This window comes from Microtus oregoni, unplaced genomic scaffold (assembly GCF_018167655.1).
Source record: "Microtus oregoni isolate MIOR12 unplaced genomic scaffold, Mior012 000010F_ref0000083, whole genome shotgun sequence".
NCBI classification, from domain to species: Eukaryota; Metazoa; Chordata; class Mammalia; order Rodentia; family Cricetidae; genus Microtus; species Microtus oregoni.
In genome coordinates, this window is record NW_024543069.1 from 12,307,212 (window position 1) to 12,330,288 (window position 23,077).

The 23,077-nt window shown below is 44.4% G+C and overlaps 1 protein-coding gene across 1 annotated transcript in view; it reads left to right on the forward strand.

Moving 5' to 3' along the window:
• The first annotated feature begins 19,330 nt into the window (after positions 1 to 19,330).
• Positions 19,331 to 23,077, forward strand: part of Kpna4 (karyopherin subunit alpha 4) — a 61,550-nt gene continuing 57,803 nt past the window's right edge. The window contains exon 1 of the mRNA XM_041658917.1: positions 19,331 to 19,723. Coding sequence (XP_041514851.1) covers positions 19,655 to 19,723 — 69 coding nt within the window. The 5' untranslated portion in view covers positions 19,331 to 19,654. The remainder of the gene's footprint in view (positions 19,724 to 23,077) is intronic.

Sequence of the window (23,077 nt, forward strand, 5' to 3'; positions counted from 1 at the left end):
AAGTTTTATCTAGAACAATAAGACCACTGAAGGAGATCAAAGGGATACAAACTGGAAATGAAGAAATCAAAGCATTGGTATTGAAGATGATATGATTGTATACATAAATGATCCTAAAAATTCCACCAGGGAACTCCTAAAGTTGGTAAACACTTTCAGCAAATTATGTAGTTATAATATTTACTAAGACTTCAAGTGTTTGAAGAAAGAAATTGAAAATAGCAGAAGATAGAAAGGTCCTCCATGCTTATGAATCGGTAGAATTAACATAGTGAAAGTGGCCATCCTACCGAAAGTAATCTACAGATTGAATGGAATCCCCTCAAAACTCCAACATGACTGTTGACAGCCACAGAAAGGACAAGTCGTAACTTCATATGGAAAAACAAAAAACCCAGAGAGTGTTGTGTGAAGTTTCACTCTTTGGCTTTTCTAGGGGGGGCAGGGAGGCTACCACCCAGCTCCCAAATAAATGGACATGGAGACTTATTCTAAGTTACGAATGCCCAGCCTTAGCTTGGCTCATTTCTTGCCAACTTTTTTAAACTTAAATTATCCCATCTACGTTTTTCCTCTGGGATTTTATCTTTCTTACATCTGTATATCTTCCTCTCCTTCTTACTCTGTGACTCGCTGGGTGGCTGGACCCCAATGTCCTCCTCCCCTTGTTCTCCTGCTCCTCCTTGCCCTCCTTTCTCCTTCTATTTATCCTCTTTGCCTCCCAGCCCCTCCTATCCTTGCTCCTGCCTCACTACTGGCCAGTCAGCTCTTATTAGGACAGGCAAAGAATCACAGTTTTACCGAGTTAAACAACACAGCATAAACAAAAGTAACACATCTTAAAATAATATTCCCCAACAGGATAGCTAAAATAATTCTGAACAATAAAACTGCTTTCTGATTTCAAACTGTACTGCAGAGCTATAGTAATAAAAACCAAATGGCACTGGCATAAAGACAGACACACTGATTAATGAAATCTAACACACACATAGATACCTGATTTTTGATACAGAAGCCAGAAATAGACACCAAAAATAAAAAAAAAAAGACAGCATCTTCAACAAATGGTGCTGGTCAATCTGGCTGGCTGCATGCAGAAGAATTCAAATAGATCCATACTTATCACCCTGCACAAAATTCAACTAGAAATGGATCAAAGGCCTCAACCTAAACCAGATACACTGGTTTTACCTGATAGAAGAGAAAGTGGCCTTGAACGCATTAGCACAGGAGAAGACTTTCTGAATAGGACTCTGATAGCACAGGCACTGAGATCGACAATCAGTGGGACCTCATGAGACTGACAAGCCTCTGGAAGGCAAAGGACACTGTCAGTTGGACAAAGCAGCATCCTACAGAATGGGAAAAGATTTTTTACCAACCATCTAATAGAGGCCTAATATCCTAAATATACAGAACTCAAGAGAGTAGATATCAAAAGAACAAATAACCCAATTTAAAAAAAAACAAGGTATAGATATAAACAGAATTCTCAGCAGAAGAAACTCAAATGGCTGAGAAACACTTAAATATTCAACATCCTTAGCCATCAGGGAAATGAAAAATATTTTGGGCATATATACGAATATATATATGTATATGTATATGTATATATATATATATATATATATATACATATACATATATATATTCCATTCTACCACAAGGGCGTTCGCTCAACCATATTCATTTTGGCTTTATTCATAATAGCCAGAAACTGGAAATAACCTAGATGCCCCTCAATAGGCCATCTCTTGTTCTCAGGCTTCCAGGAGCAGGACCAGGTTGTGTTCCATTGAGCTGTTGACTGAGGGGGTCCTATGGAAATCCCCAAGCAACCCAGGCTGTTGCTAAGACAAAGGGTTTCTCTCCAATAGCTGCCAGTGGGTGGCCCATAGCTGAAGACAGCACCCACACAGCTCGCTGAACATGGAGAAGTCAATCTCGTGCCTTCACCCCTAAGTCCTAGTCTCTTTGGTAAGGGAAGTTAATGTGAAGGCTACCGAAAGAGAAAAATGGACACCAACCCAGCCACAAAACCTTTGACCTACAATCTGTCCTGTCTACAACAAAATATGCCCAGGCAATGGTGGAACAGAACCCATGGGAGAAGCCCAACTCAATGTCTGAGTTGATGTGAGGTCTACTCCACATAATGGAACCCACGCCAGACCCTGATGGGTGACCAAGACCAAGAGACTGGATAACCCAGAGACCTAGGGTAAAACCAAACAACTACCATCTTAAAAAAAAGGGCGGGGAGGGAATCCGTAAAATGATTCCTATGATATTCTGCTATACTCACAGATCAGTGCCTTAAACAGTCATCGGCAGAGAAGCATCCCCTGGCAGCAGATGGGAACAGACACAGAGACCCACAGCCAGACTTTACCCAGAGAGAGAGAGTCTAAGTGGGAGGTCTTTATCAAATCCCTCCCCTCAGAGTTCAGGGAGTCCTGTGGAAAGAGGAGGAAGGAAGAGCGTTAGAGCCAGAGTGGGTGGAGGAGCCCAGGCCCTCTGAATCACTAAGCAGGGTGCACGTGAACTCACAGAGACTGAAGGAGCGAGCACAAGGCCTACATGGGCTCAACCAGGTCTCTGTGCATATTACAGCTTTTAGCCTAGTATAAGCCTCTTGACCATGAGAATGAATGGGCCTATGACTCTCGTGCCTGCTCTTGGGACTCTTTTTCTCTCGTTGGGTCACAGTGTCCAACTTCAGTATGAAAGCTTTTGCTTCATCTTACTGCATTTTATTTTGCCATGTTTGGTTGTTAACTCTTGGAAGCCTGTTTTTTTTCTAATGAGAGACAGAAAAGTAGTAGATGCTAGGCAAAGAGGAAGTAGGGAGGAAGTGGGGGGAGTGGAGGGAGAGGCAATTATAACCAACATTAGTTATTATTATTTATTTTCAATAAAAGGGGGAAATTCTAAAATTTTAAAAAGTGGGAAAAAAGAGCAGTTGGATCAATAGTGATTCTAAAAATATGCAAAAATATGGTAAGTAAATTCAGTACAGGTAAGTGTTGAGGTGAGTGAATTGGAAAGAAATGTTCAGACCACACTAACGAAGAACTGAATTCTGAGCCACCAAAATATAACCCAATATAGTCTATAATATTAAACATTTTTACAGAAAATATTCTACATTCTAAGACAATATCTTACTGTAGAAAACTATAGGGAGAGTATATTCACTGTAATTTTAAGAATCCAGTGACCAGACTTCAGACAAGCAGTTATTGAACATGAAAAAGGAAACAATTTCTCAAAAAAATCAGAAAGCAGTCAATTCAAAGATAAATATATTCAAATAGGTATTAAAACATGTAACAGACTTATCTGGGAAACCATGTTTTTTTGTTGAGAAATCATATTAAGACAAAGACAATGATTTTAAACAGTCATCTAAAGATTTATTTTCACTTTATGTTCATGTGTGCAACACACATGCACAGCCCTTAGAGCCTAGAACAGGATATCAGATCCCCTGAAACTGGAGATGCAAATGATTCTCAATCACCGTGTGGGTGCTGAGAACTGGACCTGGGGCCCTCCAGAGAAGCAGCTGGTGCTGCTGACCACTGAGCCATCCTTAGTCACCCCCTGCCCCAAAATCATTTAATTTCTATGACACAGAGGGAAAAGAAATATCCCATAAGTGCTGGTGGAAATGAAAGTTTGAACCTCTGAACAGGTTTCCCTTATCGCTCCTTCAGTTTATTTAATGTGGTTAAACTGTGACCTGCAAGGCACCTATTCAAGAACCCACAGTGGGGGACGCTCACTTTTTTTTTTGTTTGTTTTTTGTTTTATTTTTTAAATTTATTTATTTATTAAAGATTTCTGTCTCTTCCCTGCCACTGCCTCCCATTTCCCTCCCCCTCCCCCAATTAAGTCCCCCCCTCCTCAGCCCGAAAAGCAATCAGGGTTCCCTGTCCTGTGGGAAGTCCAAGGAACCCCCACCTCCATCCAGATCTAGTAAGTTGAGCATCCAAACTGCCTAGGCTCCCACAAAGCCAGTGCGTGCAGTAGGATGAGAAACCCATTGCCATTGTTCTTGAGTTCTCAGGACGCTCACTTTTTTAGCAAAATCATTTCCAAACCATGGGTCGTCTTCACTGTGTCAGCAATTGTAGTAATAAGAAGCGGCGGGGCTGCGTCCCCAGCACCCCGGCTGCCTGCTCGGCTAGCTTTTGCCCAGAAATAATTACACGGGTACTGTATTCTTTTAAACACTGCTTGGCCCATTTCTATCTAGCCTCTTCTAGGCTAATTCTCACATATTAATTTAGCCCATTTCTAATCATCTGTGTAGCGCCCCTAGGTGCGCTTACCGGGAAGATTCTAGCTTATGTCCATCCTGGGTCGAGCTTCATCTCGTGCGTCTGCCTGGGAGCTGGGAGCATGGCGTCTCTCTGAGGCGTCTGCTCCCGAGAGGAGAGCTGTGGAGTCTGAGCTCACTTCCTCTTCCTCCCAGCGTTCTGTTCTGTTTACTCCTCCCACCTATCTTCTAACCAATGAGGGCCAAGCAGTTTCTTTTTATTTAACCAATGACCTTCCTCCATCAAGCAATACCAACGATGGCTCTGAGGAGACAAATGCCATGTGCCAAGGCTTATAGCCTGACCTCTTTGGTTTATGCCTCTCTTCTTCCTACCCAGTCCAATTGCCTGCTAGAACATTGGGAAATCCTGTTGGCCGGAGCACGTGGAAGTGAGCACAGCCGCAGGGAGGTCAGGCGTACAAGGCCGTGCCACATCTTGAAGATGCCGTTTCACAACGCTCCTCCCCACTCTCCAGCTCTTACGGCTTTTGTTTTGTTCTGTTTCTTAATATACCCTTCTTCCAGAAGTTTCTCTTGCCTTGGGGGAGGAGAGAGTTTGAGACAGAGTTAAACTGTTGCTCAGGCTGATCTTGAACTCAGAGCAACCCTTCTGTCTTAGCTTCCCAAGCACTGGGCTATAAACATGGTTCACCATGCAGAGGTTTGTTTGGCTATTCATTTATATTTCCCTGAAGAGGCTGGAATATGGCTCAGTTGTTAAGACTACTTGCTGTTCTAAAGGACCAACATTCGATTCCCAGAACCCACATGGTAGCTCACAACTGTCTATCACTCCATCTCCAGGAGATCCTAGGCCCTCTTTTGGCTTCCTCAGCACCAGCCACACATGTGATACACAGACATATATACAAATACATAAAATTTAGAAGACAAAAACTGAGTTTGATGAGTCATGAACACCTTTAATCCTAGCACTTAGGAGGCAGAAGCAGGCAGAGCTCTGTGATGTCGAGGTCAGCCTGGTCTCTAGAGAGAATTCCGGGCCAGTCAGGCTACACATAAACAAAATAACAAGGGGAAGGAAGGGAAAGGTAGTGGAGGGGAGTGGGGGAGGAGAAGGAAATGGAAGGAGAAGGGAGGGAAGGAGAAGGAAAAGGAAGGGAAGGGGGAAGGGAGAAAGGAAGGGAGAAGGGAAGGGAAGGGAAGGGGAGGGGAGGGGAGGGGAGGGGAGGGAAGGGAAGGGAGAAGGAAGAAGGGGAGGGAAGGGAAGGGAGAAGGAAGAAGGGAAGGAAAGGGAAGGAGAGGGGAGGGGAGGGGAGGGAAGGGAGGCTGATGTGATGGGCACAATTCATCACTTGTTCATCACTCATAGCTCCTGAGCCGTGGTTCTCCTCAGAACAGAGCCAGCATGTCTGGAAAGTAGGACTGGGAGGAGGGTTCATTTGCACTGGGTAATCTGTCTTCTTTTCTTATGTCTTTGTTCCTATCATACATGTGTATGACCTTACAATCACCACAAACCACGACAGTGACACCAAGACATCTACACGAAGACACAAAACCAAACCTCCTAGGCTGTTCTTCCCTTGGGCCCGTCCCCACTGTTCCACAGAGCATGCTCACAGTCCCACTTCAAAATTCTGTTATGTAAAAACAGAGCTCAACCTCTATCTGTTCAACAGGAACAAGTTAATTCTGTGTGTTCCCAGCATCATGACACCAAAAATAAACCAAGCTTCTCAGAATTCCTGTCTCTCTTTCATCAAAATCTTGTTCTCACCCAGATGACTTTTTGTTAGAGCACAAAAAGCAAGAAATATAACAAGAAAAACTGAGGGTGAAACTGTCTTTTTTTCCTAACTTTTAAGCTCTAATGAATATTGTGAGCAATGCGAATGTACTGAAATAAAACAAGAGAAAAACCTATGTAAGTTAGGAAGGAATTAAGTCATAATAGTAGAAAAAAGGTAGGAAGCGAGGGACATGCACTCATTCCCCTTAGATCCAGAACTCGAGTCACCTGGAAATGAGAATTAGGTAAATCAGTAATGCTACCTGAGTCCCCCTATGGCTCGGCTGCACTAGTAACTCCACCTATTAAAGAGTAGTGGGCAAAGAACCGAAGGTCATTTTCTTTCTTCATGAAGGATGTCAAAATAGGCCTTCAAACTCTACACCAGAAGTTGGCTGGAAGTTCAGATCAGAGCCTGAGACCCACACAGTCATAAAAATGTGACTTATGTCTGTTTTCTCTCCTTCAGCTCCATGTTGGTTCAAAGAAAAGGAATAAGTGATGCAGAATCTTAAAGAGTTTACTGGGACTGGAGAAATGGCTCGGTGGGTACAGCACTTTGCTGTACCAACTTGAGAGCCTGAGTTTGGATGGCCAGTGCCTGTGTACAAAGTCTGGCGTGCAGGAATATGCCTACAATCCCAGCACCAAAAAGCGAAGGCGGGAGACCTGGGGGAGAGGATGTGCTAGCCAGAGTCTATTAAATATGAGCCTTTGGCAAAGGAGAGACACTGTCTCAAAGACTGAGGAAGTATGAGGACAGAAGAGACAAGATGCATGCACACACGCAGGTGTTTGTACCTACACATACACATAGACATATATACGTGTAACACACTCACCATATATGTGTGTACCTGCACAGACAAACACACTTGCACACACACGAGCATACACTAAGCGCACACACTCAGAGGGGGGGAAAGCAAAAGAAAAAAAAAAGGAAGAAAATGAAGATGAGCAGATGAGATAGATGACTCACTGGTTAAAGGCTCTCACTATCACGCCTGACAACCAGAGTCTAATCCTGGTGCTAGCATAGTGGAAGGAGATAATCGACTCCAGCAAGCTGTCCTCTGACACGCCCACCCCCACACACACATGCCATAGCATGTGCATATCCACACCCACACATGTAAATGAATGTCATTTAAAAATAAAATTAAAGTGACTTTTTGGCAAAGCCATTTTTCAAGACTTTAATGTCTGTTAACTTTGGGGCTGGGGAGATGGCTCAGCAGTTAAGAGCACTGACTGCTCTTCCAGAGGACCTGGATTCAATTCCCAGCACCCACATGGCAGCACAAACTGTCTACAACCCCAGTTCCAAAGGATCCGACACTCTCACACAGACATACATGCTGGAAAAACACCATAAAAAGAAATTAAAAATTAAAAATCTGCTAACTTTAACTTTTTTTTTTTTGCTTCTAAACAATGAATAAAAAGTAGGGCTAGCAATGTTATCTGGGGTAACCTATAACAGAACATTCAACCTCTGTATACAGTTTAACTATCAGTGTGATTTACCCTGAAGAGTTGTGACCATGTGTTTTCACAAAAATGAATGGGCCTGACCTGATGTGGGATTCCCCACTATATGCTGTGAATACCATTGGTTAATAAAGAAACTGTCTTGGGCCTGTGCAAGGCAGAATAGAGATAAGCAGGGAAAATAAAACTAAATGCTGGAAGGAGGCAGAGTCAGGGAGAAGTCATGGAGCTGCCCAGAGACAGACATGCCGAAACTTTGCTGGTAAGCCACTGCCACATGACAATACACAGATTAATAGAAATGGGTTAAATTAATATGTAAGAGTTAGCCAATAAGGAGCTAGTGCTAATGGGCCAAACAGTGATTTAATTAATACAGTTTCTGTGTGGTTATTTTGGGAGTCTGGGCAGCCGGGAAACAAACAAGCAGCCTCCCTACTACACTGGCCGGTGTACAACAGTTTGGAAAGTCAGGGCTATGAATACACTTTACGTGTACCTGTCCAACTCTAGTGTGTACACTCATACTCAAAAACACACTCAACATCTAGGGAACTAGTTTAGATTTTATCCTGTCCCAAAAAGGACAAAACACTTCCCTCCCACCACCAGAGTTACTTCTGTGGTCAACATTGTAAAAGGATTTGGTGAATACCTTGTTGCTGTGGAATACTTGTTAAACATGTGTGACATTCTTTTATGCTGTGGAACATTTGTTTGGTGATGCAAGGACATTCTTTTATGTTGCATTTGTTTAACTCTGTAAAGCTGTGTTACTTTGCCTACCTAAAACACCTGATTGGTCTAATAAAGCTCTGAATGGCCAATACTTAGGCATGAGAGAGATAGTCAGGGCTGCCAGGCAGACAAAAGTATATATATGGAGAAAAAGAGAAGAAAGAGGAGTGAGAAAAGGAGGAGAGGAGGATGCCAAGGGTCAGCCACCCAGCCAGACACGGAATAGGAAGGAAAGAAAAGGTATACATAAATAGAGAAAGGTAAAAACCCAGAGGCAAAAGGTAGATGGGAGAATTTAAGAAAAGCTGACTAGCAACAAGTCAAGCTAAGGCTGGGTATTCGTAAGTAAGCATAAGCCTCCTCCATGTTTTTATTTTGGAGCTGGATGGTGGGCCCCCCTATAAGAGTAAAGAGTAAAAGAAAAATACACCTTGTCATTAGTATAAACCACCTTATCTATGGGAAAACCGAGGCTGGAGGATTGAGCTGCACGGAGTCCTGGTGGGGCCCGCAGCAGAGCTGCAGTTTCAGCAGATATGTCTCTGTTTAATCTCCTTTTCAGATTTTTCACAAATTACTATTAAGAGGTATTAGAGAGGTTAAAGAGACTAGATGGGACAGTGAACATCAGCTCTTGCTTGCATAAAAGCAAGCAGACATTAAAATCACTCTAACCAACGTCCTTCAGTTGCTTTCAACAGAGTAAAGAATTAATTTTTTTTCAGGTTTCTGAAAGGGCCACATCTTGATTAAACATTTAGGCCAAGCTGAAAACTTTAAGGAATTTTTAAGCAAACCCCAAATTATGCTTAACCATGGTGAAGTGTTCTCAGAGTGAAGCTTGGTTAGAGGGCAAACAGGTGCACGGGGACAGCAGTAAGAGCTCTAAGGGCCAGGCAGGGTCAACCGTATCCTCACTAATGGATACACAATAGAACACAGGAACCAACTGGGTAGAGTTTGCCAAGCTTGATTTTCTCATTTTGTATTCAGAAAACAATAGTCCTACTGGACAAACTTTTAAAAATTACACACCTTAGCACTCGGGAGGCAGAGGCAGGCAGATCTCTGTGAGTTCGAGACCAGCCTGGTCTACAAGAGCTAGTTCGAGGACAGGCTCCAAAATCACAGAGAAACCCTGTCTCGAAAAACAAAAAACAAAAAAAAACAAAAACAAAAAAAAATCACACACCTTCTAGAAGACTGTTTTAATTTTACATCCAATTCTCCTGCTGCAGTATTCTTTTCTTTTTTGAAAAAAAATCCTTTTGGGTTTATTTTATGTGTATGAATGATCTGCCTACATGTGCATATGTGCACCACCTGCTTGCCTGGTAAGCACAGAGGCCAGAGGAGGGCATTGCTTCCCCCTGGAACCAGAGTGACAGATGGTTGTGAGCCACCATAGGGACACATATGGAAGCTGGGTCCTCTGGAAGGTCAGTAAGTGCGCTTAATCACTGAGCCATCTCTCTATCCCTCAGTATCCACTTCTTAGACATATTCCGTATACTCTCATAAGGGTGAAATTCTGATTTACAGCAACGCATACATGCCGTTACGAAAGACTGTTCCAATAGAGTGTGGGTGAGTTTCCTTATGGGCATAAAGCCTTCACAGTATATTGTGACACTTGCTGCCACTTGTGGAATTCACTTTTATAGTTTTGGTTTCTAAAAAAATAATTAGCCCTCTTTTACAAAACTGTAGTTAAAGTAGTAAGACATTGCCGTCTGGATTGAAAACTCAGGACTTGAGATTTTGGCTTAACGTTCTACTGAAGCAGTCACACCGCTAAAATGGATGCTTCGTACTTAAGTTTCACATATAAAATCACTTGAAAGTTATTAGTTTAAGTCCCCTTTCTCCCACCCTGTTAAATTCACTTTTAAAAGTCAAGAGATTCAAAATCAGCCACAGTGATGGACACCTTCATACAGAATTTCAGGCCAGCTTGGGGATAGAACTTAAACTGGCTTGTTTATTTAGGTTTTGTTTTGTTATGAAAACTATAAAGAGTGGGCCATGAGATGGTTCCGTGTGTACCTTGCAAGCCTGTTGACCTGAGCTTGTTCCCTGAGGGGATGGGGGAGGTGTTATGATTGATTTTAATGTCAATTTGCCACAGATTAGCATCACCTGAGTAAGGGGCCTTACCTGAAGAACTGTTCTGATTGCCTGAGTGGTTTGTGAAGTCCGCCCTGTGTGCAGCATCTCCAGGCAGTTCAGATAAAAAGGGCGTGGCAGACTGTGGGTTATTCAACTCTTGCTCGCTTAGCTTTCTGTCGTGCTGCTCAGTCAACCTGCCCTGTGACTTGCTGCTGCCAATTCCTTCGCTGGTATCAGAACCAGCGTTTCAAGCTTTCATGGTGGACTAGGGTCCGGGGGCTTCTGCGCCAGACTGGGACTGGTGAGGCGCCCAATTCTATGGACTGAACACCTTTGGGTGTTGGGCCATGCCTCAGGTGAGACAGCCATGGTGGGACTGCTCAAACTGGTGAGGCACCCAGCCTCTAGGACCGAGTGAATACTGGGTTCTCAGCTCCCAGGTAGGATTCTGTTGCTGTGAATACATGTATGTGCCTGTGTATGTGTCCTTGTATGTGCGTGTGTCCATGTATGTGCGTGTGTCCATGTATGTGCATGTGTTTGTGTATGTGTCCGTGTATGTATTCATCCCACTGGCCCTGGCCCTCCAGAATGCTGGCACACATTACATGACGATGGGAAGACCATCGTCAAAGCTGTTCTCTGACATCGTCAAAGCTTCTCTATGTCCAATCTGTGCTGTCGATTAGCTGCTGGGACCTTGGACAGATTCCAGGATTCCTTTGATTCATTGTAAAATAGGAAAAGGGGGAAGAAACTAGATTGGGACAAGGGATTTTCATGGGAAGGGTTGAAATCACTGCTTAACACTATGTTTATTTATTTTTTTTTTTTTACAAAACAATCTTTATTTTACATTCCAATCCCAGTTTTCTCTTCCTCCCTCCCTCACCCCCACTCCCTATCCACTCCTCAGAAAGGGTGACGTCTCCCATGGGGAGTCAACAAAGTCTGTTACATCACATTGAGGCAGGGTCAAGGCCCTCCCCCCTATATCTAGGCTGAGCAAGGTATCCCTCCATAGGAAATGGGCTCCAGAAAGCAAGTTCGTGCACTAGGGATAATACTGGTCCCACTACCAGTGGCCTCACCAACCGTCCAAGCCACACACTGTCACCACATTCAGAGGGTCTAGTTCAGTTCTGTGCGGGTTCCCCAGCCATCAGTCCAGAGTCAGCAAGCTCCCACTAGCTCGGGTCAGCTATTTCTGCGGGTTTACCCATGATGGTCTTATCCCTTTAATTCACAGTATCTCTTCTCTGTCTTCGATTGGACTCCGGGAGCTTGGCCCACGGCTTAGCTGTGCATCTGCTTCCATCACTTACGGATGAAGGCTCTATGATGACAATAAAGGTAGTCATCAATCTGATTGCAGGGGAAGGACAGTTCAGGCACCCTCTCCACTACTGCTTAGATTCTTAGCTGGGGTCATTCTTGTGGAGTCCTGGGAATTTCCTTAGTACCAGGTTTCTTGCTAACCCCAAAATGTTTCCCTCTATCAAGAAATCTCTTTCCTTGCTCTCCCTATCTGTCCTTCCCCCAACTCAGTCATCCCATCCCTTATGTTCTCTTCCCTCCTGCCCCCACCCTCCCAACTTACTTGGGAGATCTTGTCTATTTCCCCTTCCCAGGATTATCTACATGTCTGTCTTGGGGTCCTCCTTGTTTCTTAGCTTCTCTGGGATTGTGGCCTGTAGGCTGGTTATCCTTTGCTTTATGTCTAATATCCACTTATGAGTGAGCCCATAGTGTACAGTCACTTTGGAAATCAGTATAGCAGTTTCTCAGAAAATTGGGAATCAATCGACCTCAAGACCCAGCAATACCTCTCTTGGGCACATACCCAAAGGATGCACACTCATACCACAAGGACATTTGAACAACTATGTTCATAGCAGCATCATTTGTCATAGCCAGAACCTGGAAACAACATAGATGCCCCTCAACCAAAGACTGGATGAAGAAAATGTGGTACAGTTACACAATGGAGTACTACTCCTGCGGAAAAAAAAAAAAAAAAAAAAAAACAATGGCAGCTTGAAATTTGCAGGCAAATGGAGGCTTATTATTATTCATGAATGCCTGGCCTCGGTTTGCCCTGTTTCTGGCCAGCTTGTCTTAAATTATCCTGACTACCTTTTGCCTCTGGGCTTTTCTCTTTCTCTATTTCTGTATACTTTTCTTTACTTCTTTCTCCATGGCTGGCTGTGTGTAGCGAGGTGGCTGGCCCCTGACGTCCTCCTCTCCTAGTTCTTCTCTCAGAAGGCCTTCGATTTATCCTTTCTGCCTGCCGGCCCTGCCTGTCCTGGCTCCTGCCTCACTATTGGCTGTTCAGTTTTTTATTAGACCAATCAGGTGTTTTACACAGGCACAGTAACACAGCTTCACAGAGTTAGACAAATGCTGCGTAAACAAAAGTCACACACCCGAAAACAATATTCCCCAACAAGAGGAGGCAGTAAAAGAGGCACAGGGTTGAAACTGAGTTACTGTGGCCAGTTGGCGTGCAGGGCAACAATCACGACTGTGCAGAGCTGGTGGAACTGGAGTGGTCTGACCTTGTGTAATCTTTCTGAAGGACGATCAGGTTGTGTGTTTCACACCCTAAAACAGCCATATCCTTTGACTCAGAAAGTCCTAGAAATTTACCCTAGGGAGTTAGTGAGGTAAGTACTCAACACACACTAAAGTGTGCTTGCTCTATGTCATAACAAATTACCACAGGAGTGCCAGTAGGAGACTGCTAGGTTGATTAAACAAATTATGGCTTATCCACATAACAGGGCATTCTTTCGCCGCTGCAAACTATGAAATACACTGATGGGAAGAAATGTCACAAAATGAAAACGCAGATTGCAAAATGCTACACAAGCTGATCCTATTTGCATTTATAGTGCTTATTTACATTTAAAATAGAGACACTATATAGGCGTTTCCTTTAAAGATTGGAGCAGTGCATGGAAAAAAGTTGTGATAATTTTAAAAGATTATACACTACACCAGACCAGGCAGACAAGGCAATTCGCAAGAACCAGTATGAAATGAAGACGTGGAGCCCTTGCTCAAAAACTACGAATGTCAAGATGGTGACAGTAAACATTAAACTAAGCATGGGCTTTACATAAGTGTATCGGCCACATGTGCATAAAGCCAACCCAGAGCATACACACAGATTCATGCTATGCTATATTCCATATTATTACATATCACACTACACAGCACCCAATACATTATAGTGCATATACATTATAGTACATTAAACTAAGTGGTTGCATATGGGGTGGGTCGGAATCTATATGTGATCTCTTTCCATCCCCTTCTGCTGTCTTATTTTAGGGACTGTGACAAAGGCTATATATTTTTTCTTTTCTTTTCTTTATTTTTTTTGTTTATTTTTTAAGGCTATATATTTTGTAATATGGGAAATACACAGTCTATTTAAATTGTTCCTACAAAAATGTAGCAAATGGTGGTGGTGGTGAAATTAGTCATCTGCCAGTTTGCCCTCTGATCACTTCATAGGAGTGCCTGCGAGAGAACGGCCAGGAATGAAGGAGTCCGAGATGGGTGGCTCCTCAAAGAGTTGGGTTTGGTAATCCCAGCATTTCAGATGCTGAGACAGGAGGATCATGAATCTGGGCTGTAGTGAGTTCCAGGACAGCCTGGGCTACAGTGTGAGGCTGTCTCAAAAACAAAACCAAATGAAACAAACAATGAAAAGAGGTCTGGGTATATAGGCCAGTTGACAGTGCTTATCTAGCATGGATAAAAGCCCTAGGGTCAATCTCCAACACCACTGAAAGCACGTTCTGATAACCCACAGGGAATTTTCACACTCAAAAGTGTAAAAATGGCAAATTTAAATACCACGCCCCCACATGGGTCTCACAATATAGTCTTGGTTGACCTGGGATTCACTATATAGAAATGGCTGGTCTTGAACTCAAAAAGACCTGCCTGTATCTATCTGCCTTCCAAGGACTTCGATTGAAAGTAAATATTTCCTCTGATACTCTCTTTCTAGGTAGAACTGAAACCTGGGAAGTCTAATTTGGGATCAGTATAGTAGGCATACGTTCTGCCACAGAGAACACCAAAGTTTGAACAGACAGATCTCGAGACTGTAGTCAGAAGACAGAAGTACAAGACATTCTCATCTTTATTGGTTCTACAAAAGATGGTCTAACACTTCCCAGCTTTGTATTTCCAGTTGCATGGTGAGCAACCTTTGGCAGGTCCTAATGAGTGTTAGAATAAGTGTGTGAGTGAAAGGAGGGAGTTTTCCAGCACTTAATAGTGTGATGGAGTGAGAAAAAAAAAATCAAACGATTGAACAAAAATTCTTCTGAAGTCTGTCACAGGTGATCTGCAGGGACCAAGCTTATCCGGAACATCAGGAGCCCTTTGACTCTGAAAGCATCTGGAGAATCCATGGAAACCCCACTGGAGAAGGTCTCCAAGGGACTTGAGGGTTTTGTGTAACATACTAAAAATAGAGTGCCAGTAAATCCTATGAGGTGTGTATTTCAAGAATAATTTATGTGCCTTGAAAGTGTTCAGTCTTGTGTTGTTTTTAATTTTTATTTGACAATTATACATGTATACAGAGTGCCATATGCACATGTAGTCTATGTTCACAGGCATAAAACTAGCAAATGCCTTAAGCTAACATCATACTTACATGGGATTATCCAAGGCAGCAACCCGCTTCAGGACACCAGTCTGTCTTCCCTGATGCTATGGAAGTCACCCATTCTCGTGAAAACCTTTACCAGGCAACTGGCTGTTTTTCTACTCTTCTGTTTCAAAATAGAATGTATAATACAAGTGCAAGACATCTCTTTAGACACTGCTATAAATTAAGTGTAGGAGGGGGGAGAATGGGATAAAGAACCACAGGCATCTAATGTCTTCAGTTGAAGAAGCCGAGTGTCACATTTAGTAGAACCGATGAAGGATTATGAGTTAACAGCACTTTGGGATTTCCCTGAGCAGGGCAACTAACATAGAGGTGCATTTCTGTCTGGTTTATTGGTGGGACAGAGGTTAGAACGCTAAGTCCAGAGCAGGAGATCCAGGCCCTGAGAACCAGACTTGAAGGAGGAAAACACATCGGTTGGCAAATGGGTTGGGATTCAGGAGCAGAGGAACAAGTCATGAAGACACAACCGCCTGACTCTTTGGGAACTGACTTGAGAGCTGAGCAGGCCTGAGCCTTCAAAGAGGTAGACTAGAAGTTGGTGCCACAGTGCATACGACATGAACTAAACACCAAGAAGAGCAAACTGCACTTAACTATGTCTGTGGAGCCAATCCTCGTGACGAAGATCCAAAGAATGCCGTTGGCGGAAACGCAAGAGAAAAACTAGACCCAGAAAAATGCAACATAAATCTATTCGGCAATACCAAACTGGTTTTTTACTAACTTGGAGACTTTTAGTTCTTGAAGCACTAATTATTTGTCTACATTTTTTTTTTTAGTTAGAGCTACGGTTAGAACCATGCTGTACATTATTTTGCAGGACACATGACCCATCACCGTGATATGTTGCCTTTATTTTAATTTTTTCCTTTCCTTAAGGTTGACACAATCTCAAAATTGCTTGCCATGCCAAGCTTGGCAGATCCAGGAGACCTCAGCGTCATCCCGTGGAGCAGAACACCTGCTTTGATTCAGGAGCTCAGACTTTCTAAAGCAGACAGCCTGAGGAAGGGGCCACCAACGTGGCTTTTATGTGTCCCAGGTGATCTTGATGTCACTGAGGGTTGAGCAGCTTTGCCTCATACACTTCAGAGCTAGACTCGAGAGGTCCAGCTGAGCTCTGTGTGCGATGCCAGGGAGACAAAGAGCTCCCTACCCTTCAAGAGTGTGGTGCTCAGAGCTAGACTAGAGAGGTCCAGCTGAGAGCTCTGTGTGCGATGCCAGGGAGACAAAGAGCTCCCTACCAAGAGTGTGGCGCTCAGAGCTAGGCAGGCGCAGAATCAAACCAGTGCTCCAGCCGCCGCTTGGTTGTGGCAGGCCCACAGCAGGTTACTTAATCACACCAAACCTTAGGCTTCCCATACAGGAAATGGGAATAATATCTCCCTTGAAAATGCACTATGAATACTCACCTTCGAGTCCTTCCCAGGGGGCTCTGGTGTCAGGAGCAGTTCAAATGCCTGCTCTAAGGTTCACTGTGTGACTTAAATTTTCTAATTGGTAAAGTGAATACGATTACTTCATAGGATCATTGTAGGAACTCAATGCATTTATACAGCTAGATATGGTGACTCACTCCCACCATCTAAGCACCAGAGAGGAGGAGGCAAGAGGATTAGGAATTTAAGATTATTCTTGTCTATACAGCAAGTCAGAGGCCAGCTTAAATCTAACCTGAGAGACTCTGTAACAACTGACGTTTAGAAGGCTGCCTTGGCCAGGCATGGTGGTATGGCTGTAATCCTAGCACGATTACGAATACAGGCAAACCTTAGCTACACAGAAATACCTTGTCTCAAAAAAGCATGTCACATCGTGCTGGATAAGTGCTATAAGAGTAAACATACAAATAACAATAATAAAATACCTCACATAAATAAAATACCCACATCTAGATTGTAGCAGCTCAATATCTGGTAACATTATTATCGTGATTATAGAAACCTTAAATTGTTTACAATCTACTGTCTTTCTATATTCTAAGTAGCCTCATGAATTTTACCAAAGTTAACTACCCTTGAAAAAGAGATTTATTATTATTGAATGTGTATGATTGTTTGCCTGTGTGTATGCATGTATGTGCACTAGATGTAGGCAATGCTCTTGGAGGTCAGAGAGTGTTAGATCTCCTGGAGCTGGAGTTACAGGTGACAGTGAGTCATGCAACCTCAGGGCTGGATTCTCAGCATCCGCCACCATACCTGACTTACTCATATTTTAAAATATACTAGTGTCCCAGCATGCAAAATACAATGTCACTTCAACTAAATGGATCTTCAGAGAATAAAAATATACGAGGGAGAGGATCTTCAAGTATGAGGACTTGGGGTGATCCCAAGCAAAGCCAGTCAGGCGTGCATGCCTAGAATCCCAGCGTTAGGAGGTAGAGGCAGGAGGATTCTGAGGTGACAAGCCAGTGTATCCCAGACGGTGAGCTTCTGGTTCAGTAAGAAACCCTGTCTCAGGGCCGAGAGGTAGAGAAATAACGATGTAGGACAGCCTTCTTTGGCCTCATCTGCACAAGGATGTGCATACCCGAATACATTCGTGTACCACACACACATAATGAACTTAATCTGATTTTTAAGATATGAATTCAATTTACATTTCAAGGTAGCCTTCAGTGTGAATTACTTCCAAAGAGCTACTTTGCCAAGCCCAGAAGAAAGAAGACAAAATACCAAAAACTTACTTGGAAGGCATTACTCTGTCTGACGGGTTTTGTTTCAACCATTCCTCCTCCCATTACAATCTTCAAGTGACTCCTATGGCCCCCCATTCCTGAGAGAACTCAGTCCTTCGTCCTGTCTAAACCCATTGCCATTATATTATACTTTTAAAAACACCTACCTTTGAGTTAAAAAGTGTTGATGAAATATTTGCATGTTAAATATTCATTTCTGCTTGTGGTTCTGCCCAAACAAACTATACCAGAAAGAATCAGAAGCTGAAAGTTCCCAAAGGGTTTTGTAATAGGGTCTCCTGCCAAGCTCAAACACATCCAGCTTCCCCATTCTTTACTTCTAACTCTGAATTGCTACTGCCTCACAAAACCGCACACATTTGAGGAACTATAAACTGATAAATAATCACACACACACACATTTGTTTGCTTGTTTTGGGCAGGGTATCACGATGTAACTCAGGCTGATCTCAAACTCAGAGATTCACCTGCCTCTGCCTCCCAAGAGCTGGGTTTAAGGCACTGACCACCACAGTGGGCTTAAATATAAACTCGAAAACATTTCCTCACTCTCTTTTCTGAACCTAGAGCATGCTTAGCCTCTGCCAATGAGTTATCTCTGTACTTTTTATCTTGAGATCACTAAACTACTCGGAGTGGCTTTGAATTCTCTAGTTCAGGCAGGCCTTGCACTAGGGATCCTCCTACTTCCGCTGCAATAGCCGAGATTACAAATTGTGTCCCCAGCCGGACCTCTTCTGAAAAATTTAAGAGGCTCCTTTTATATCTTGTTTTATGTCCGCCTTTGGTTACAATGTTCCTGGTTAAGATGGTATCTTTGGGATTGACTTTCTTAATCGAGAATCACAACGTTGCATTTGCTATGTCAAGGACCATAGTCCTAGTTCTCTATAATTTAATATTTCGTGACCAAGCAGTTTAACTTTTCAAGACTAAACAACACCCAAAAAGAGGTATCACAGAAGTATCAAGTCTTTCCAAGTTTCTACCTGTTGCGGGCACATGGTCAGAGGCCCCTTTCCTTCCTCTGTCCCTCCAGCTTTCAGAATGCACGTAACCCCGGTCAGTCCTAGTCCCGACACCCGGCCCTGGGACGCCCCAGAACAAGGCTAAGGGTTTGTTTGGGCGCCCGCGTGGAGCTTGGACACACCTCTTTGCTTTCCAGAGTGAATGAAGCGCTCAAGTAACACCGGACGAGAAAAGAACGGAGTCCAGAATACCAACATCCAAGGCCACCCCGACCACGAACCGCACAAACGGGACGGCTCGACCCTGGCGACCCCGCCCCCTGCCGGCCCGCCTCTCCCCGGCTTCCACGGGTTTCTCCCTCCGCGCGAGGCTCCTCCCCGCCCCCGGCCCCTCCGCCCCGAGCCTTTCCTGTCCCAGACTCTCCCTTCCCCTTTCCTTTTGCGCTTCCGCCCCCGCTTCTCCATCGCCCCTTTTGATTGGCCAAGCGGGCCGGAGCCCGGCCGGCCAATCGGCGAGGCGGGCTGGCGGCGATGGGCGTGGCCGCAGAGCCGGGCCCTCAGATCGAGGCAGCCTCCCCCTCTCAGCCGGCAGCACATTCCGCCGCCGTTGCCGCCGCCACCGGCCCCGCGGTCGTCTTCGCCGGAGCTGCTGTGGTGCCGGGGCTCGGGACAGGAGGGGGCGGCCGGCCGGGGAGTGGAGGCCGCGGAGGCCGGGCGAGAGGAAGGGAGCGGACGGACGGACGGGCGGGCGGCGCAGGCGGCGGCCGGCTTCCTGGGAGCGTCGGTGCGGCGCGGTGGTTGGGGCGGATCCCGCGGGGCCCGGGCGGGGAGGGGGGGGAGAGTCGCCGACCCGGCCATGGCGGACAACGAGAAATTGGACAACCAACGGCTCAAGAATTTCAAGAACAAAGGCCGCGACTTAGAGGTACAGTGAGGTCCGCGGCCTCCGGCCCCGGCGGAACACGGGGTGCGTGCGGAGTCGGGCGGGCGCGGCGGCCGGCATGGCGCTGGGCGGGCGGGCGGGCGGACTGGCGGCCGTGACGCGGGTGCCGCGCCGGGAAGTTTGTGCCGGGCCTGCTCCGCCTCTGCCGGCGACAGCGCCCGGGCCCGCCGGGCGCGGCCTAGGCCTGCCCTGTCGAGCCGGCTAGACGCGGGCACGGGCGGCCGGGGGATCGACCGTGGCGGAGGCTCCGGCTCTGCTCGGGCCCCGACGCCGGGCGTTGCGGGCAGAGGGCAGCGTGGGAGCGAGCGGCGACCTCCGTAACTTCCCCGGGCCTGTGGCTCCTCTACGTGCAGGCGTTTGTTCCTGATCTCCCCGACTTCTCTTTTAACCCCAACGTCCAAACTACAGGAGTCAACTTCTGCGTTGAAAAAGACACCCGCGCCACGAGAGGCGGTCCTGGTGATGCTAACAGTGCCTTCCAGCGGCCTGGCTTTCACTCTGGTCCTAGCTGATTCAAGATATGGCCCCACGGTGTACCCTTTTCCAGGAAAAGGATTCCCCGTATTTGAGCTGCTCCACAAATCTCTACCCCTCTCTTGAGAAGAAACTAGCAGCTGCATTCTTACATAGAAAGTCCAAAGGGTTATCCAGAGCTGTCACCCTCTGGTCTACGGGATCCTTTCCCTCCACCTCTTGGTGGTGGTGGCAGTGGTGGAATCGGGTGGTCTTCGGGTTGACACCATCGCGTAGTTTAAAAGGGGGGAAAGAAGGCTTCATTGTCTTAGACACAGCTGCTTCCAAGATTCGATGTATTAAACACAAGAGATTCTCCCCACTGTGTGTGTGTGTGTGTGTGTGTGTGTGTGTGTGTGTGTGTGTGAGCGCGCGTACGCGCTTCTATGAACCCTTTTCTTCAGCTTTGGGAGTTTTTTTAGGAGCCTGTTTATATTTTCTTTCACACAAACCATTCTGAGTCAAGAGTTTAGCTTTGAAGAGAAAGTGGTAAAATGTCTTACCCCCTATATTTTTGTGACTGATCTTCATGTTGCTGTGGTGTGTTTCTGAACGTGAGCATTTGCCTGATTGAGATAGCAACTTTTGTGCACTTCTTAAAGTGCCATTCAGTCTTTTATCGTACTTTGTGCTGTTTTAGCTGGTTGTACTAGTTAGGACTGCGTGCCCCAGGGTGTGTATGACTGTTTAGAGCGTGTTTGAAGGTCAATACAGCTTATTTTTCTTAATTCTTATAGTAAAAATTTGAAATCTTTTTTTTGTAAATTGATTTCATTCGTAGGGGTATTTTGTCTTCCTTGTATGTATGTGCACCATGTATGTGCCTGGTGTTCAGGGAGGCCAGAGGAGGGTGTCGGATCCCCTGAACCTGGAGTTATAGACAATTGTGAGCTGCCATGTGGGTGCTTGAAGCCAAACCACTGACCCATCTCCTCAGTTTTCAAATTTAGCATCTTTATTAGAATAATTTTACATGTCATAAAAGTCAACTTTTTAAATGTACAATTCATAGTTGTCATTAAATTTACACATGGAACTATGGGGGTTTTTTTTGTACTAATATGAATATTTAGAATAGGTAAAAAGCACAAATTAGGAAACTATAAAACTGATAAATACCCCAAAGTTTAGAAATTCAGAAAAAGTATCATGTAACCAACCAATCTCTTAATTCCTTATTTTTTTCTTCTTCTTTTTTTCTTTTGAGACAGGGTTTCTCTGTGTAACAGCCCTGGTTTGCCTTGGAACTTGCTCTGTAGCCCAGGCTGGCCTCGAACTCAGAGATCCACCTGCCCTCTGCCTCCAGGCCTGACTTCTAATTCCTTTCTTTTGCTATGTATTTTTAACAGGTTCATTGAAATGTGATTCACATAACACTCAGTTCACCAATATAAAGTGGTTTTTAATATGCTCACATAGTTGTGCAGTCAGCACCAAAGTTACTTAGGATTTTTGCTACTCTTTAAAGAACCCTGACATAGTCGATAGTAGTGATCCTCTTTCTCAGCCACTCCAGGCCAAAAAGCAGTGTTTCATTTGCTCATTCTGAATGACTCATGTAAACAGAATGTACATTTTATGATACTTTGTGGCTACCTACCTTGAAGGTTCATCCATACTATATCAAGAATATTTCATAGGGTTGAATAATATTTCTGTATATAGTTAGATCAGCTTGTGCGTATGCGTTCATCTTCATGGACATATCATTAACCTTGTTAGTTACATACGGATATGAGCATTTATGTACACATTTTTATGTGACAGTTTTATTTCTTTTGGTTACAAATAAAGAAAGAGATGCTAGGTGATATGAAATGTTAGATTTTTTTTGTAGGGTTGCCAGACTTACTTTCTCCCCTTCTACCCCTTTCACCCCTCCCTCTTGTTCTTTTAGTTTGGACAGGGTCTCACTATGTAGCTATAGCCCAGGAAAGCCTTACACTCTCAATTCTTCTCCCTCATCCTCCTGAATGATAAAATTACAGGTATGTGCCACCATGTCCAACCTGCCACAATGTTGTATTTTTTTTATTTTGTGCTTGGTCATCCCTGCTGCCCTCCCAGCTGGGATGCAGGCATATGGCACCTTGCCCTGCTTTAAAATTATTCTTTAAAAAAAATGTAGCCTTACTATGTTTTTCCTGCCACTGTAGTCTCTAAAAGATTAAATAATGAATCTACTTGGCTACTATAATAGGAAGTTTAAAACTAAATATAAAAGCATATTAGGGGGGATGGAGAGATGGCTCAGTGGTTAAGAGCATTGCCTGCTCTTCCAAAGGTCTTGAGTTCAATTCCCGGCAACCACATGGTGGCTCACAACCATCTGTAATGAGGTCTGGTGCCCTCTTCAGACATACACACAGAATATTGTATACATAATAAATAAATATTTTTTAAAAAAAGAGTGGAAGCCGGGCGATGGTGGCACACGCCTTTAACCCCAGCACTGGGGAGGCAGAGGCAGGTGGATCTCTGTGAGTTCGAGGCCAGCCTGGTCTACAGAGCTAGTTCCAGGACAGGCTCCAAAGCCACAGAGAAACCCTGTCTCGAAAAATAAAATAAAATAAAAAAATATAAAAAATAAAAAAAGTGGAAATTTTTAAAAACGCATATAAGCATATTTGGGGATCATAATATCTGTATCTACTCTTTGATGACTGAATCCATGTATATGTATTAGAAATTAGAATATTTTCATTTTTCCATCAACAAATCTGATTAAGTAAAAATTTTACTTTTATGACTTGCTCAAAATCACCTAAGTGGATGTCGTTCAGTGGTGAATTATGGCATTATGAGGCTGCCCAGTACGCAAAA